Source organism: Parambassis ranga, chromosome 1 (assembly GCF_900634625.1).
Source record: "Parambassis ranga chromosome 1, fParRan2.1, whole genome shotgun sequence".
Classification (NCBI taxonomy): domain Eukaryota; kingdom Metazoa; phylum Chordata; class Actinopteri; family Ambassidae; genus Parambassis; species Parambassis ranga.
In genome coordinates this window covers 15,036,075-15,051,766 of record NC_041022.1, presented here as the reverse complement: position 1 = coordinate 15,051,766, position 15,692 = coordinate 15,036,075, and the positions used below count along the sequence as shown (strand labels likewise).

The 15,692-nt window shown below is 42.4% G+C and overlaps 1 protein-coding gene across 2 annotated transcripts in view; it reads right to left on the bottom strand.

Moving 5' to 3' along the window:
- Positions 1-3,053: 3,053 nt before the first annotated feature.
- LOC114432419 (F-box/WD repeat-containing protein 7) overlaps positions 3,054-15,692 on the bottom strand; it is a 48,798-nt gene continuing 36,159 nt past the window's right edge. For both annotated transcript variants that reach the window (XM_028400427.1, XM_028400437.1), the window contains exons 5-11: positions 15,145-15,268; positions 14,813-14,949; positions 14,127-14,240; positions 8,920-9,101; positions 7,583-7,808; positions 6,737-6,947; positions 3,054-4,886 (exon numbers count right to left, since the gene is read on the bottom strand). In XM_028400427.1, coding sequence (XP_028256228.1) covers positions 4,618-4,886; positions 6,737-6,947; positions 7,583-7,808; positions 8,920-9,101; positions 14,127-14,240; positions 14,813-14,949; positions 15,145-15,268 — 1,263 coding nt within the window. In that variant the 3' untranslated portion in view covers positions 3,054-4,617. The remainder of the gene's footprint in view (positions 4,887-6,736; positions 6,948-7,582; positions 7,809-8,919; positions 9,102-14,126; positions 14,241-14,812; positions 14,950-15,144; positions 15,269-15,692) is intronic.

Sequence of the window (15,692 nt, the reverse complement as noted above, 5' to 3'; positions counted from 1 at the left end):
CCCAGCCAACTAAGACCAGGTTTCAGGTTGGGTGGTTCAAGTCTGGTTGTAGGTCACACAATCCTGTAGTTTGATCAGTCAAACATATTACTAAATCAATTATTAGTGGATAAGTTATAGGTGTGGGTCAAATAATAGCTGCATCAATAACACTGGTGTTGGTTCCTCCTCTTTAACCACATGCCATCTGTCATCATACAGAATCAGCCATAACATTATGACCACCTGTCTGATGTTATGTAGACAACCCTGACCCATCCAGACATGAAGGTCATTAGAGTCAAAGCCAGTTTAAATGGTTTTTCATTGTATTTTATATATCATCTATTAAAATATGTAATTTTTTAACATTAGGCCAAAATGCATGGCATACATACACAGGACAGAGAGGGCTTCAACTCTACATGGCCTTAATGTCATAGGGTGGCATTTCACTTGGCACTGACGTCTGCAAGCTGGGTTAGAGTTGGAAAAACAGGATCTGCTCTGCAATAACATCTGTTTATCTTTATTTACCACATTAACAGTTTCTAGAGCAGAGAACAATCTATAAAAACGTACCTGTTGTTTAAAATAGCCTACACCAGTTTGAACACTTCTGGCTCTAACGTTAGATATTTATGTAGCAATAAAAGCTTTAACTTGACTGAGTGACAGGTGGTGTTGCATCAACACCACCTGTCACTCATCCCTGGCTGATGTAAATTCATTTTCCTGACTGACAAATTGGATATTAAGCAGTAGCCTGATTCTGTGATTTGGTTACCATTTGAACTTGATTTTATTCAGAAAAAAAATAAAAAAGGTCTCTGTAAAATATACATAATACTAATGTGGCTGGTCGATGTGTGTTATAGCACTAACACCACCTTATGTAGGAGGAGGAGTTATATTTACAATGTTATCTATCAGTCTGACGTAGTAGGCATGTTGTTGGTTAATTAGGACTAAACAAAGGATTATTTTTTACATTTGAGAGCAAAACTTTTTAAAAGTATCGCTGGATGATCCAGTTTGTTGCTTATCAGGTCGAAATTATATACACTTTTGTCCATAGTTGAAAAAATAATGTTTTCAGACACATTCCTATTTTTATTTCCACTGTGATATGTTTGGAAGCGATTGATCAATGAAGTTTAGAGAAGATATGAAATTTATCTATCAAGAATAAATTGTCACACTCATTTCATGAGAAGAGGTGAAAAGATATTTCATTCCAACTTTCTGGGCAACAGTTGATTTTTTGAGGCAGAAGTGAAACGCTCATGAATCTGCCAGCACTGCCAAAACAAAACGTGGGTGTCTGTGCTCAGTGTGCAGTGAGTGCAGCAGAGTGGCTGCTTGCACAATACATGAGTGAATCCTGGGAGCAAACAGGCGCTCACAGTAACCTTGCCAACCAAAGTGGAAACTCCTCCACACGTCCATTCATGTAAGAATGTACAGCCTTCACTGCTTCCTCACAATACTATTTATACTGCGAGTGGACACTGAGCTCTGAAGCTAGAGACCAGATATCGCTAGGCAACAGGCAGGAGGGAATCCGGAGCACAGCGCAGACTCTGTTAGTGCTGCTGCTGGAGCTGAGGGGAGCGGGAAAAAAAAAATAAAAAGAGGGTCACATTCAAACAGTTCCCCTGCCACCTTCATGGTGCTTTAACTACAGCTGAGAGAAAATTACACAAATTATCTTCACTGGTTGAGAAACAAGAATTAAATTCCTAAATAGGAAAAAAAGAAGCTCATTTTCTGGTTGTCAAACTACACCAGGATTAAAGAATAACTCTCAGTGTGAATAAGTGCTTTATCTGACTCTCAAGGCTTTCTTTAAGCATCTAACTGCTCCAAATTATATTAAGAGCCTCTCAGATGAATTAACTTGAGGGGGTTAAAATGTCACTAGTTCAAAATCCAAAGATAAAGACCATGAAGCTTCACTGAGATCTGGAAGCTGTTGTACTGGTTCTAATTATTTCCATCCCCAAGTCTAAAACCACTGAGCTTCTTCTTCCTCCGCACCACGGGGCTCCTTCACTGTACTAAAACGATTCCAAACATGACCAGAGCCATTTTATTATACTTCCTTCATTACAGCCTCTTACTGGCAAAAATATGCAGTAGAGCTGGAAATAACTAATAAACAGCTGAGGGGAAATTACTTGATCAGAAAAAGTCTAAATACATGTTTGTTTTCATGATTTTCATCTCCTGTTGTGAAACCAGACAAATCTGAGAGCTTTAGTTTGGTGTATTTCTTTGGCTGTGACTATAATAAAATAGAGTTGTGTAATGTGAGGCTGTACTGTGCGACTGCATTCAGTTTAGCTTTGTAAACCTGTCATTAATGTTAGAATTACTTCCGTGTGAATGGAATTAACCAAATAATTTGCTTTATTGAACATATGTGATGCCTTCACACAGGTAACAAAAACAGACAACTGATATGCTTGAAATGAAAAAAGAAAAAACCCACATTTTATTGCACTTAAGTTATAAGAAAATAAAATTCTAAGTGAATCAAACAAATACACAATCCCTTTAAGGTTTTTTCTGTCTGTTTTCTTTTTTGCCAGGCAGTTTACATGAACTGAAAAAAAAAGAAAATAAAACACCTGCAACAAATCTGATTTCTCAAACCAGATCATAAATTAAAAACAGAGGGAGAAAACAACAAGAGGAGATAGAGCAAGAGTTTCTTTTTTCTTTTTTTTTTTAATATACAGTGTTATACCACTTTCACAGTTCAGCTCGAGTTGTGACTCTTGGAGATTGAGACGATTTTCATTTGGCTACAATGTTTCTGTTCACGTTTTTTTGTTGCCATTGTGTTTTTATATTTCCTCTGCTGACGATCCGCGAGGCTGCAGCCGCCTCGCCGATTTAAACCGCAACACATGTAACACTAAGACTCCCGGCAGCTCCACCTGTCAGTTGATGCTTGTGATGGTCTCCTCTGTTGCTTCAGACATCTTTGAATGGAACAACAATCACACACAGATACAGACAGTTCTTTCATTCACGTGTTAAAATCAATACATCTGCTAGTTTGAATCTTTTTTTTTGTCTTTGCCAGTCCACACAGCATTTGTACATTTCCCCAAAGAACAGGCTGATTGAGCTTTGTCCCAAGGAATGTGTTTACAAGTTGCCCGTTAACACGCTAACACACGCACTCATGCACTCACTACACACACTCCCCTTGTTTCCTCCCTGCAGGCGATCCCGTCAGTATCTGTCGGACACGCTCCCTCCTCTCAGCCTCGTAGAGGCACGTTTGGCTCAAGTTTCAGTGGCATAAACAAACGAAACAAAAAATAAAACCTTGGATGTTATCTTTTGTCATCTTTTGTTTCTTTAAGTCCAAACATACAGAGTTCAATTTGGAATTTCGCCTGGGACTAAAACGTCACAGCAAGTAAAAGTTCCATCTCTCTCTTTTTTTTCCATTCATCTAGCAGCATAAATACAGTTTGGCCACTGGGGGAAAACAGTAAAGAGGGGAAGCGGCTGAGGGGTTCAGGGGCATTAATCCACAGCGCTCAGAGCTTTGAACCTTTACATCCTTTCATTACAGCTCTGGCATTGAGGAAACCACCCCAGCTAGACTCTGAAAAAAAAAATCTGGACAGCATTGATGTTTGTGTGGAGACGGAGCTCCAAACCCAGGTAGAAAACAGAAAGGAAGAACAAACAACTCAAGTAAAAAGACGAAAAAAAACCTTGTGACATAATGACAGCAAACCTAAACAGGGCAGGTTTCTAATACTGGGATTTGTTGCTGTTGGCAACATTGAAGAAAGGAGGAAAAAAAACCTGTTTCATATGAAAAACCAAAAAGCTTTTGAAATTCACAGTTGTGTTTGAGTGCGATATTGTAAAGAAAACGAACTGAGTGAAGAACACTAAGAACGGAAATGGAGTGACGACAATTACAGGCTGAACCCTCCAATCGCTTTCTCTCCACAACAGCAAGCAGCTCTTCAGGTGTAACTATGTGTGAATGTCTCCCACCTTCCTCAATCTCTAACCTACGGTCAATGTTTTCCACTTTACGGTTGGCCATTTGAGTGTATATGTGTGTGGGCGCACACTGATAGGAGCAGGGTGTGTGTGTGTGTGTGAAGGGGGGGGGACGTTTTTAAAAAATAATATATCTCTGTACATCTCAAAATCTGTCAGGCTTGAGCAAAACCAAGTCTCTGTGAGAAGCTGACCCCAAACCCTAAAGGGTGGAAAGTCACTTCAGGAGAGTTCAGTCGTTCCTTTCTTCTTCTCTTCTTTCTCCCAGCCAATTGAAGGACAGACCAGTGTGCCCCCCCCCCTTCCCTGTTTCGAGCCCGATCCCCTTTGACTCCACCGTTATCTGGTGGAATGGGGTCAACAAGCAGGGGCTGAACGCTGTGTCTTTGTCAGTATCATTTACCCAAAAATAGGGGGGACGTGGCAAGATGAGGGCAGAGGACAGGACAGTCCACTGGTGGTGGTGATGGTGTAGATTTTGCGAGTGAAGAGTTCTGGGTGTTGGCCTCCGGTTTCCAGGCCCCTCAGCTCCCATTCCGTCTCTATTCCTTCCTCTCCGCGGTTCACTCTCTTTGTCCTTCTCCACCGTGTCCCTTCTCACTTCATGTCCACATCAAAGTCCAGCACCAGCAGCTTGGTCTCCTCTGTGCCATTGCGGCTGCCCACCGCGCACACCAGCTTGGTGTTGGAGGCCCGGATGCGCCACACCACACCGCCGCTGCCGCCGCTCTCCAACGTCACTAGGTTGCGGATGAACTCGCCCGTCTTCAGGTCCCACAGTTTCACTGTGCCATCGTCCGAGCTGGTGATGACAAAGTTCTTGTTGAACTGGAGGCACGTCACGGCGCTCTGGTGCTTGTGCGGACCTGGATGCACAAAGACAGAGATGGTTAGATACAGGATAAGTCCAGACTGACTGATTCTGACGTGACCACATTCAGCCAGGTATGTCTTAAAAAGTTTTTGGAGCTGCAGTGCATGTGAAAAAGGCCTCAGGTCTGTCAATGTGTCTGCCCACCTCTTATAAACTATTTTATGGAGTAACCATCCCTGACCTCCATAGTTCCTGCAACACTTAAGTCAAAAATGGCTGGCTGGATATGACCCTGTTACAGAATACACAGGAAGTGCAAACGCCTGTGAGGTGAGGCTGTTGTGACAGAGCAGTAATGTCTTCCTTCTGCAGGCAGGCTTAAGGACGAGCTGTGGTACGATGTCGGGGCTCAGGCCTGTCACTGTCACAGAGGCTACGCACCTTCAGCTACACCTCTGTCTGCTGTGTTTGTGTGCTGGCAGCTGGCAGGAGGCCAGAGCTAAAGTGAAGATGGCGGCTGCACTGCCTTCACTGCAGTGACTTTATTTGTGTGTGCAATGACTTAAGATTGCTTCGAGGACTTGAAAATGATATCTTAATGAAAATCAATTAGGTCTGTGCAGAACCAAGTAGTGCATTCACCAAAAAAGGAAACTATACTTTCATTCAGACACATTTCATTTGTTTCCGGTTTCAGAATCCATTTGCAGAGAAAAGATGTTGAAATTTCACTGTGAATGAGCTTTCACATCTTTTCCATTTCTGCGTCTGGGTAGTTGAAAGGCTGAGTTATTTACCAGAGTATACACTGCTCTGCACCAACCCCCAACATGCCTGCCTCCGCCCGCAGCTCTCCCTATTACCACAACAAAGCAGCCTGCTCCATCATTACCTATGCTCTCTTCAGCTGACAGTGATGGCCTTGTTGTTGGCCTATTGTCTTATCAAAACACTCTCATGAATAGCAGAAATTGTCCACTGACCTAATTATCTGACCTACAAAGTTCGCCGGCCCTCCGTCTTTTACTGTAGTCAACCTCTCTTCACGAGACAGACACACATCCCCCCCCGTCTTGTCCCTCCCTCTCTCTTCAGCCTCTCACTGGGGCATCCTTTTGTTCAGCTGCTGTGTGTGTTGGTGTTTGCAGGACCAGCACACTGGGTTGTAGTTTGCTAATGAGGGTATTAAGGGGTGGGGCACCGGTGGTGGCCACTGCTATTCAGCAAAGGATTTCCAACTTCCTGTGAGGCACCAGTGCTGCTAATGGAGTTAGAACTATTCAAACAGACAAAAAGGAAATGAGGCTGTAATCAGGACCAGTGGACTCACAAGGTGTTGGCCCGGTGCTACCACACACACGCATGCGCGCACACACACAACTTGGTCATTTAGTTTGTCTTGGACTGTCAGTATCTAACTAAGCACAATCCTACTGGCTTAATGATCTGTATTTATTTGTGGCGCCGCGGGCTGTGACAAAGAAGTCCATCACTTTGGATACTTGTACTAATAAACTGCAATCACAAACTGTTGCAGCTCGACGTTTCAGTAAGCAAAATAAAACTTCAAATCTGATATAGATTCCTAAACTTCTACAGAACTTCAGATATCCTCCTGGACGGGCAAAAGCTGATGTGTGACATCACGTCATCAAAAATTCAAACACTGATCAATAATTTCTGTTGCTCTCTGATGTTTTTTTTTTACCGAGGTGACAACAGCTGTATCACACATACATGCTCATACATAAATAAAACCAGTCCCTGCTAAAATTAGTAATTTGCAGATCACAGATGATGTTATCCACAGTGGAAACATTACAGTTAACAGTTAACAGTCTTAACAGTTTTTGAACCTTCCTGGGCCCAACAGCTGTAAAGCTCAAACTATGTCCAACTCACCTTGCAGTGTTTGCAGGCACTGGCCCGTCTTGATGTCCCAGATTTTGACAGTGGAGTCTGCGTTTCCTGAGACCAGGATGTTATCTTTCAGCTCCATGCCGCTGGTGAGGGACTGATGCCCTGTTAACGTGTGGATGCAGTTGCCCGTCTCCACATCCCAGACCCTTATAGACGTATCCAGTGAGCCGCTCACCACATGGATCCCATCGAACTGCGGACAGAGAGGATTGCTTTAGACTGGCTGAAAATCAAGCTGCCAGTTTGAGTAACTGTCTCTTTAACTTGTAGTTGATGGCAAAACATCTTACCAACACAGCATACTTTTCTATTAACCAACTTGAGATTAAACCCATTGAAATAGATGATTTTTATTGATTCTCTTTGTTCCCACATCCAAGAGGAGAGCACCTAACGCTTTTAACAGTACAAAAGTGGTGTGGTGCAAAAACCAATCATAAGTGCAGTAAACAGCCTCCTCTCTGAGGGTCATGGCACCAGCCGAAGTGCTCCGTCATCACACACAGTGGAGGAGAGGACATCTTAGAGGACACATGGTAATTCATTTTTTCCCACAAATTTATGCACACAAGAATATATTAAGTGAGTGATATCAAACAAGTAACATGTTCAATCACATTAGACGACTGTGATCATCATTCTATTTTATAGAGAACAAAGGCCCCAATAGATTCAAACACACATACTATTTCTACATAAGGATTTTTTTAAACTAAATAGTTTTTATGGGTTTTAATGGCATTATAGTCCAGTCTGAAACTAGCTAGAAGTTTTGGAGATAACAAACTGCACTGTGGACAGAACTCCAGCTGTGGACAACATGCTCACCTGTAATGAGTACACTCTGTTGGTGTGGCCCTGCAGCGTGTGGAGGCAGGTCTCCGTTTCAGGATCCCACACTTTGACCATGAAGTCGTAGGCACCGCTGACCACCCGTCGCCCGTCGTACTGTACGCAGCGCACTGCCGCCACGTGACCCATGAGGACGTGTAAACACTGACCTGTCTCAATGTCCCAGACTCGCAGTGTGGCGTCGCGAGAGCCACTGACCACCCTGAGAGGAAACGGAAAATAAAGAGACAGCGAGTCAGGCAAGGTTGGCGGAGTGTGGGTTAAAATCACTGTGAATGTAATTAACACTGTCTTTATGCTGAGGTGCATAGGGGAAAAAAGTCTGACTACTTTCCATTCGGTAAGATTACATTATATTTGCAACTCCTCATTCAAAATGTGGCAGCATTGACGGAATAATGAGACAGGTATGAACACTTTCTTCCACTCCTCTGACAATGCGTAACCTACAGCAACACATTCATGTTCATACTTGAATGTACAAAAACACCTCTTTAACTCAAGCAGCCGCCTCAAGCAGTGTCTTCTCACAGAAGACTGATATATTACAGGTTAGACATGAGGAAACTCCCTTTAGGAGTGACTTTTTACATTTTTCAGATTATTACTCTAAGAACAGTTGGTGCCAGGGGTATTCTTCTAAAAACAGGAGAAAAAATGTATTGAGTCTGGTCTCAGATTGATGCTGCATTCCTTAATATTCCAAAAGACAAGACAGACATTCCTCCGTGTTATGACGTTATCACTCTCCCGGGTTATTTAGATAGATGATAACACGATGTAAATACACAGAGGACATACACTTTATTTATTAAATGCCTCAAGGGGTTACATAGATGGAAATCATCAACATGTTATTCACTGTCTCCCGGCAGCTCACAGCATTTCCACTGACTGAGTAATCAGATGCTACACACAAAAACCTTGGTGAACCCTCAGGCGAAAAGAGCACTTGTGATACAGAGAGAACGAGTGAGCAGCAGTTCACTTAGGACAGTTCTCAGGCTCTATTTAATCACTATGAAACCACACTGTCCTGCTGTGGAGTTGCTCTCTTTGTTGGATGGGCGCCCCGCTCAGTGTTGAGAATTGTAACAATCTTTAAAGGAATAGTTCACCTTATTATTAATTATATTTACACGACAGTGTTGTTGTTACCCGCAGTTAATAAGACTTGGTTGTGTTTCTACTTGTCTTGGCTATTCACCTGTCAGGTAAATCTTCAGCACATCAAAAACAAAAACAAAAAAAAAACACAGTGGTGTCAAAAGACACTAAAGTTGTTTTTAACTGTCACATGCAGCTCAACATACCTTTTCTCATGTAGGTGCATGCAGCGCACTGTTGAGGTATGCCCATAGAGGGTGTGGATACATTCTCCCGTCTCTGCATTCCAAACCTTGAGTGTGCGATCAGTGGAGCCGCTGATGATAATATTGTCTCGCATCTGAGATGACCACACGCCCCCTGTGTGGCCCACCAACGTCCGCAGACACTGAGGAAACCACAGAAGAAGAATGATCAGCACATTTTGAACTGCTGCTGTACATTTTTTTGCTGTTGGAAAAGTTAAGTTTCAAAGACACTCAGGGTGATTACATTTATACATATAAAAACTCAGTTAAAGTTAAATTTCATTTAGGATTTTCTCCCCTGTATGACCTCCTGAGGAGCTCAGTCTGCCCACACCTGCTGCAGTGGGACGGGATTTCTGTCTGAGCCCTCTTTGAGCTTTTATAATTGCTTTTACTTATCTGTTGGAAAAGTGGCCAATTCATTCTCTTTCCAGAAAAGGGTTGACAACTGTCTTCAATAAAAATGTGTCCATTCATCCTCATTAGGAACAGTAGATTAGCTATCGATTACAGCAGTTATGGCAATCTTTCTGATCAATTGAATTTGCATCTCCACGGTTTGTCCCATTTGTGCCTCGATTAAATTATCCTAACTGCATTAAAAACTCTTTGGGGAGAGGATGAGCAAAATGTGGAGGTGGTGGTTGCTGAGCTTGCGTCAGCTTCTGAGTGAAGCGTGTTGCTGAAGCGAACAACATGTCACCCCCGACAGCCGCTGATAAGCCGCCGAGCAGTGAGTGGCGGTGCAGGAGGGCAGGGGGTTTTACTGCAGCCTGTGAAATAGGAAGATGATGCTGTAGCCTGTGTTTCCTCCTCTTTGCCCTGTGATAAAACCAATCTCTTCATTAAGTGTGGGCCTGCCTGCCATGACCTTACAATCAACCTCACTTCAGTGTTAAAAGCGTGTCTTGTTTTATCACCACCACCTTTCTCTTAAGTAACGTGTAACATCAGCGAACAGCAGAATAGTGCCAACTAAATGTCAAAACTGTGGCTAATTTGTGTAACAGGTGTGGCATGATTAAGACTTAGTTACAATGTTCTCACTGTTTAACACATATCTTAATTTACATTTGTGATGAGTATGTGCTACTGCAGTGTAACACTCAAACACAAGCCTGCAGTTTATTGTAATCACTCTGGGAGTACAAGGATGCGAGATTTTTCTCGTGAATCAAAGCTGGTGGTTGCAGCTCCAAGAACAAGAATCACAGTGTGATTAGAGCCCACTCAAACAGTGCGTGGGAAGATAGAATATCTGAAATGAAGGGCTTAGCCGTCTTTATCTGTCTGTGAAACAAACAGAAAATAAGCCCGTCCCTGAGAATGAAAGAGATCAGCAGTCCTTTAATGAACCTGTGAAGGCCCTTTTTTTGAATACCAGCATTTTTATACATCTGCATTAAATCTTCTTTTCTTTTAAAGAAAGAGAAAACAGTGGGAGTGCATCCAGTTTGGCAGCTTGGAGACATGAAACCATACATTATATGCAATACTGATACCTGGAAATATGGATCAGTGCGGTTAAACACAACAAAGGTTAAAGTAAAGTGCCACAGGTGAAGTGATACAATAATTATAGATGATTAAAAGATTACTGCAGCTAGAGTCTCGTTGTCATGTGTGACAGCTTGACAGCATAGAACAAAAATAGGAAAATGAGGTTGCATAAGCACAAATGTTAAAATTTTCTGGTGTTCTTGTATGCACAACCTACAAATTTTCCTGATAGGCAAAGTAATGCTGCCTCTTTCTCTTTTTTCTGTTGAGGCACTAAGAGTATGGCAGTGTGATACCGACCATGAAACCTGTCCATGTTCCAGCTTCTTTAACAGAAGCGTATTGTCCATTTAACAAACAGAACATTCGTTCTCTGCATGTAATTTATTACATGGAACAGAGGAGCAATGGGGAGCTACATGCAGTGCCTGGGCAGCACTCGGGTATTGCCTTGCTCTCAGAGATTTAAAGTCCACCATTTCTCATAGCTCATTTAATGACACTGGTGTGATTTTCATTACACAAGCATGTTATATAATCTGCTTTCAACCACAGCAACTGACATCACTACAAACACAGTGTCACGGCCACCAATGAGATAAGGGTGCCGTGACGAATCATTGCTTTCATTTTGCATAATACTATTTATTAAATAGGGTATATTCAAGAGTTAAAAAGCTGCCTTTATCCTCTGGAGCTTTCCATACTGTTGGTAAAAGTAAAGTGCATATCCATGTCACTACTGCATCTGTCAGAGGACAACACTTCCTGGATACGACAGCAGTCCACAGGCCTGCCATCTTAAATCTGCCTGACAGGTAAGGCTGCAGTTGACAGGCACCACCAAGGACATGTGCTGCACTGTGAAGCACCAGGCAGCCACCTTTGAAGCAGTGAGATGTGTGTGGTGTGTTTGTGTGCCTGGATGGAAGATTGACGTCTCTGGCTGAAGCTGAAGACATGTAAAGACAAAGGTTCATCCATTAAAGGTAGAGCCTTCAAGTACCACCTAAGCCAACGCCTCCTCAGGTGGGAAAACAAGCTTTTCAGAAATCCATCCGACCACAAAGCTGAAGTGCATATGCATGCTTCAACAGACAGCTCTTATATCATTTTAATTTAGCTGGTTGAGTGTAATATTTTACAACCAGTTGTCTTACCTGATCGCTAAGAGACGACCAATACATTTTTTTTCCAGAGATGAGGGATCGTTTACATAAAATCTGCTCATATAACAATTGTCTGATTGCCTCACAGCATGGGTTCAACCCACTGTGTTTTATATAACTGGATAAATCAAGGGTAGGGCAACCCAGCAGCAAAGATGAAACAAAAAGCAACAGCTATCTGTCTTGTTTTGTTGGAGCTCAGGCTATACTGGAGAAAGGGTAGGAATATTTGTTGATTGTTTATTTAAAGCCATGTCAATGCAAATTAGCCTGTTAACACTGCTTTTTAACACTAATTTTGAAAAATACATGATTTACACACACATCTTTAGGAGAAAAAAAGTATACAGAGCAGAATCATTAAACAATTGATAGAAACATCTGCTTCCAGCTTGTCTGCATCATATCTGATGCAGTATTTAGAGTTGGGTTGGGGACACAATGTGCAAAGACTAACATGAGAACATTTGTGAATGATGTAACAACACTTGATTCACACTGCAGCATCCCATCACAGGGGAATCTTTCTGATCGCTCTAAATTGAACAAAGCTTCTGAGAAAAAACGAGCCTAGAAGAAGTGTGAACGCCGCCCTATCCCTGGCACAATTTGTCTTCACTGTGACCAATTTCTTTTCCCATCCTGTCAATTTAAATCCTCTACCTGCAGTACGAGCTACTGGAGCTGCATTTCTAATCTTGTCTAAAGAAAAAAGACACAAGTAACTGCTGATCTCTGAGAGTATGAGCCAATTTACCTTTGTAATCCATAATCATTCGCCAAACTTATTGCTCATCTCTGAAGCTATCCATTATTGATCCTACTCTGAGCAAGACTAAGTTAGGTGGCAGAGCTGTGGAGGCGGACCTTGAGCTTTCATTGCTCAAGTTTGAGGATTAGTTTGAATGGCAGAGGGCACACCAATGTCAAAGAAATCACTATTAATAAGAGTACTGGCTACAATAATGCCTATTTGCAATACAAAGTAGACAAGGAATGATAGAGGCCGGCGTGCTTAGACCCAGAAGAGGTATTCATCCATGGGTCATTGCAAACTGTAAGACTTCAAGCCACTTTACAGACCTGTGTCTCAGAGGGACAAACTAACAAACACAAATCAAGCAATCAAGTCCTCAAACAAGGAGGCAGAGCCTAAAGAATGTTGACAGCTGAGAGGAAAAACAAATGCAGGTGCTGTAATGCATTGTATTTTTACTGGCTTCGACAGCCTCTTCACTGAAATGGTTGACTCGGCTTAATTGGCCATTTGTCTCCAGTGTGGGAATCTCTCTCTGGTGTTGAGAGCTGAGGAAGCAAAGAGATGACACACAGAGGGGATATGTGTGCTGAATACAGCACCCAAACACAAACGGATTTAGGCTCATATCCTCCTCATGACTAATGTAAACAAACAATCCTCAAGCAGATTAGCAGCAAGAAAGCAAATACAATATACTGCATGTCTGTGATGTCAGTCTGAACGCAGGGTGGTTTCAGGAAAAGCAGTAGAGCCTGCTGGTGATGTGACTCATCGCAGACTTCCACCACCCATATAGAGCCACTGTGGCTGTAACTCAACAACCTGTCATCCAGATATAAGTCTTGGGTTGAAGGAGAGCCAACCTGTGCTCCATGCATATCAGATGACCTTGGTGAGATCTGTTCAGATCAGCAAACGCTGTGACTGATATGCATGTAATCACCAGCTGGCTGAGAACCAACTTTACTTTATGTGTTAGGCTGAGTCTTTGCAGCATTCAAAAGCAAACTCCCTGCTCTATTGTGTCCAAAAGAAAGAAAACTACTGCAATGCGATCATGCAGAATATCAATTTCTACGAGTGCTTTTCTATGAATGTTTTTTTTGTGAAATGAAATGGCAGAGCTCACAGCCCAGCATTATCTCATTCATTTGAGGAAAAGTGAAAGAACAGAGTAAAAGAGAGATATACAATAATGGTGTACAGTGGGAGTTACAGCAAAAAAAGCTCTTGTAAAAATGGAATCCAACACCAAGCCATGAAACCACTGTGACTTCAATCTGTGAACCTCTCTCCAATACCACAGTACAACCACTGCCTTCCCTTCTAATACACAGCATACAGCTGCAGCACAAGGACTGTGTGGCTGCACCAGCTTCAGCTATGAATACTAACACTGCATGCGGACATGTGCTGTGTAACAAGTCTGCAGAGCTGATAAACGTAAGAAGAGAAGATCGACTAAGAATGAGTGGGCGCCGGTTAGTTTTTAAAGAAAATGCTGTTAATCACCAACTATAACATTAGGACAGCTGCACAGATGCAAACAGTGTTGCAAATGATGGCAGGGTTTCTTGTAGCTGACAATCAATAACCCAACATCTTTTCTGACGTCTTTTCCTCCTAAATCAATAGATCTAAAACATTTATGAACATTTTTTAACCACAGATCGTAATGGTCCAAGCAGGAAACATTGCAGAGCAAAAAGAAGCTGCCAATACTGTAGCAAACGTACCTTTCCTGTGATAGCTGACCAAACTTTCAGCGTGTTGTCATCAGAGCCGCTGACAATGCGGTTGCCACAGAACTGGAGGCAGGTGATCACATGGTCATCATGACCTTTCAGCACCTTTAGATGAGACATAAAGATGGTTGCAATGAGATAAACTCAGAGGATGTGCTAGAAGAAAGCAAATAACAAATAGTGAGGCTGACAGTGACATGTCTCTGGTGCTTTGTGCATTTAAGTAAAGTCGAGATAAGAGGTAAAAAAAAAAAAAATCAAGAGCTGCAGGTGTACCCAGTTCTTTAAACAGTCTGCTTGTGTGTGTATGTGCAGTCTCTGCTATTGAGTCACAGCACTGCCAGCTCAGCATATGACAAAGCTAACTGCATATGCAAAGAGTTCTAAGAGCACAGAAACCTAATGTATGCCTGGGGAGGCTCTGAATGACCAGCAGCCAAACTTCTGAACAGGTTAAAGATAAATGGATTCAAGGAGAATAAGAACATACTCTGCTCCATCTCAATTATTATTCCACTCGAATACTGCAGAGCTCGGACCTGACCCATCACTAACTTTCCATCAACTTCATACTTCAGGCCCTTATTGAACTGTCCTTCTGTGAGTGAAAGCCATTTGATATCAGATCTATAAGATCAGCTAACCTGTGGGGAATTGAAGTTTGAGGGGAAAGTTACCTTGGGTGATTTTAGGTCCCCTCTCCTCCAGTTAGTGTCTATTCTGTGCTGCCTGATGTAGGCACTCTTCCAGGGGCTGTGAGTGAAGCCAGGCTTGGCAGGCTTTCTCTTCTTCAGGGGCAGAGGTTCGTCAATGCCTGTTGGGAGAAAAAAAACGATGCTGACTGGACTAATACTAAAACTAATGCTTTTATATGAAAGTTTATTTTTAAAGCAGGTGTAACTACAACTTTAGGCGCAACATTAACCAAAGCAGTAGCTCCAGACTGCTCCCGCTGGGCAGCTGCATGGTGTCTGTCTGCCTACATCTGCTGCAAAGCCTTAAGACTCACCCTCTTCCCTGCATTTCTCCCGCCACAGCAGGTTGTCCTCTGCCAGGATGCGCCAGTAGCGACACGTTTGTGCTGCTTGGAGGAGGTCCTTCGGTTCCAGGAATGACAGCACATACAAAGCCAGCTGTTGAAAGACAAGGACAAGGAATGTGAGAGGTGTAAATAGTAGATGAGACACACAAAAGGGAGGCATTATTTTTCTGCAGTGGGTGTACACACAGCAGTGCAAACACCAGCTGAAAAATTACTGAAAACAAATATGAAAAAACACATGTAAAACAAACTATGAGCACAATATCAACACCAATGTTTTTTTCAGTGAAAGACAGGCTTTAAAAAGCAGGTCCTAATGCCACGTTTGGAGAGCAATGCAGAAAACTCAATGCACTATGTAAAACAATGTGCTCGATCCTCTATCACTGCATCTCAATAATAAGGATTATGGTAGGATGAGGTATGAACTGTCTAACACTGTAGATTTATTGTGTAAGCAGCAATTATTATCATTAACTAACAACATGATCATTTTATTTGGTCTGATCTAATCT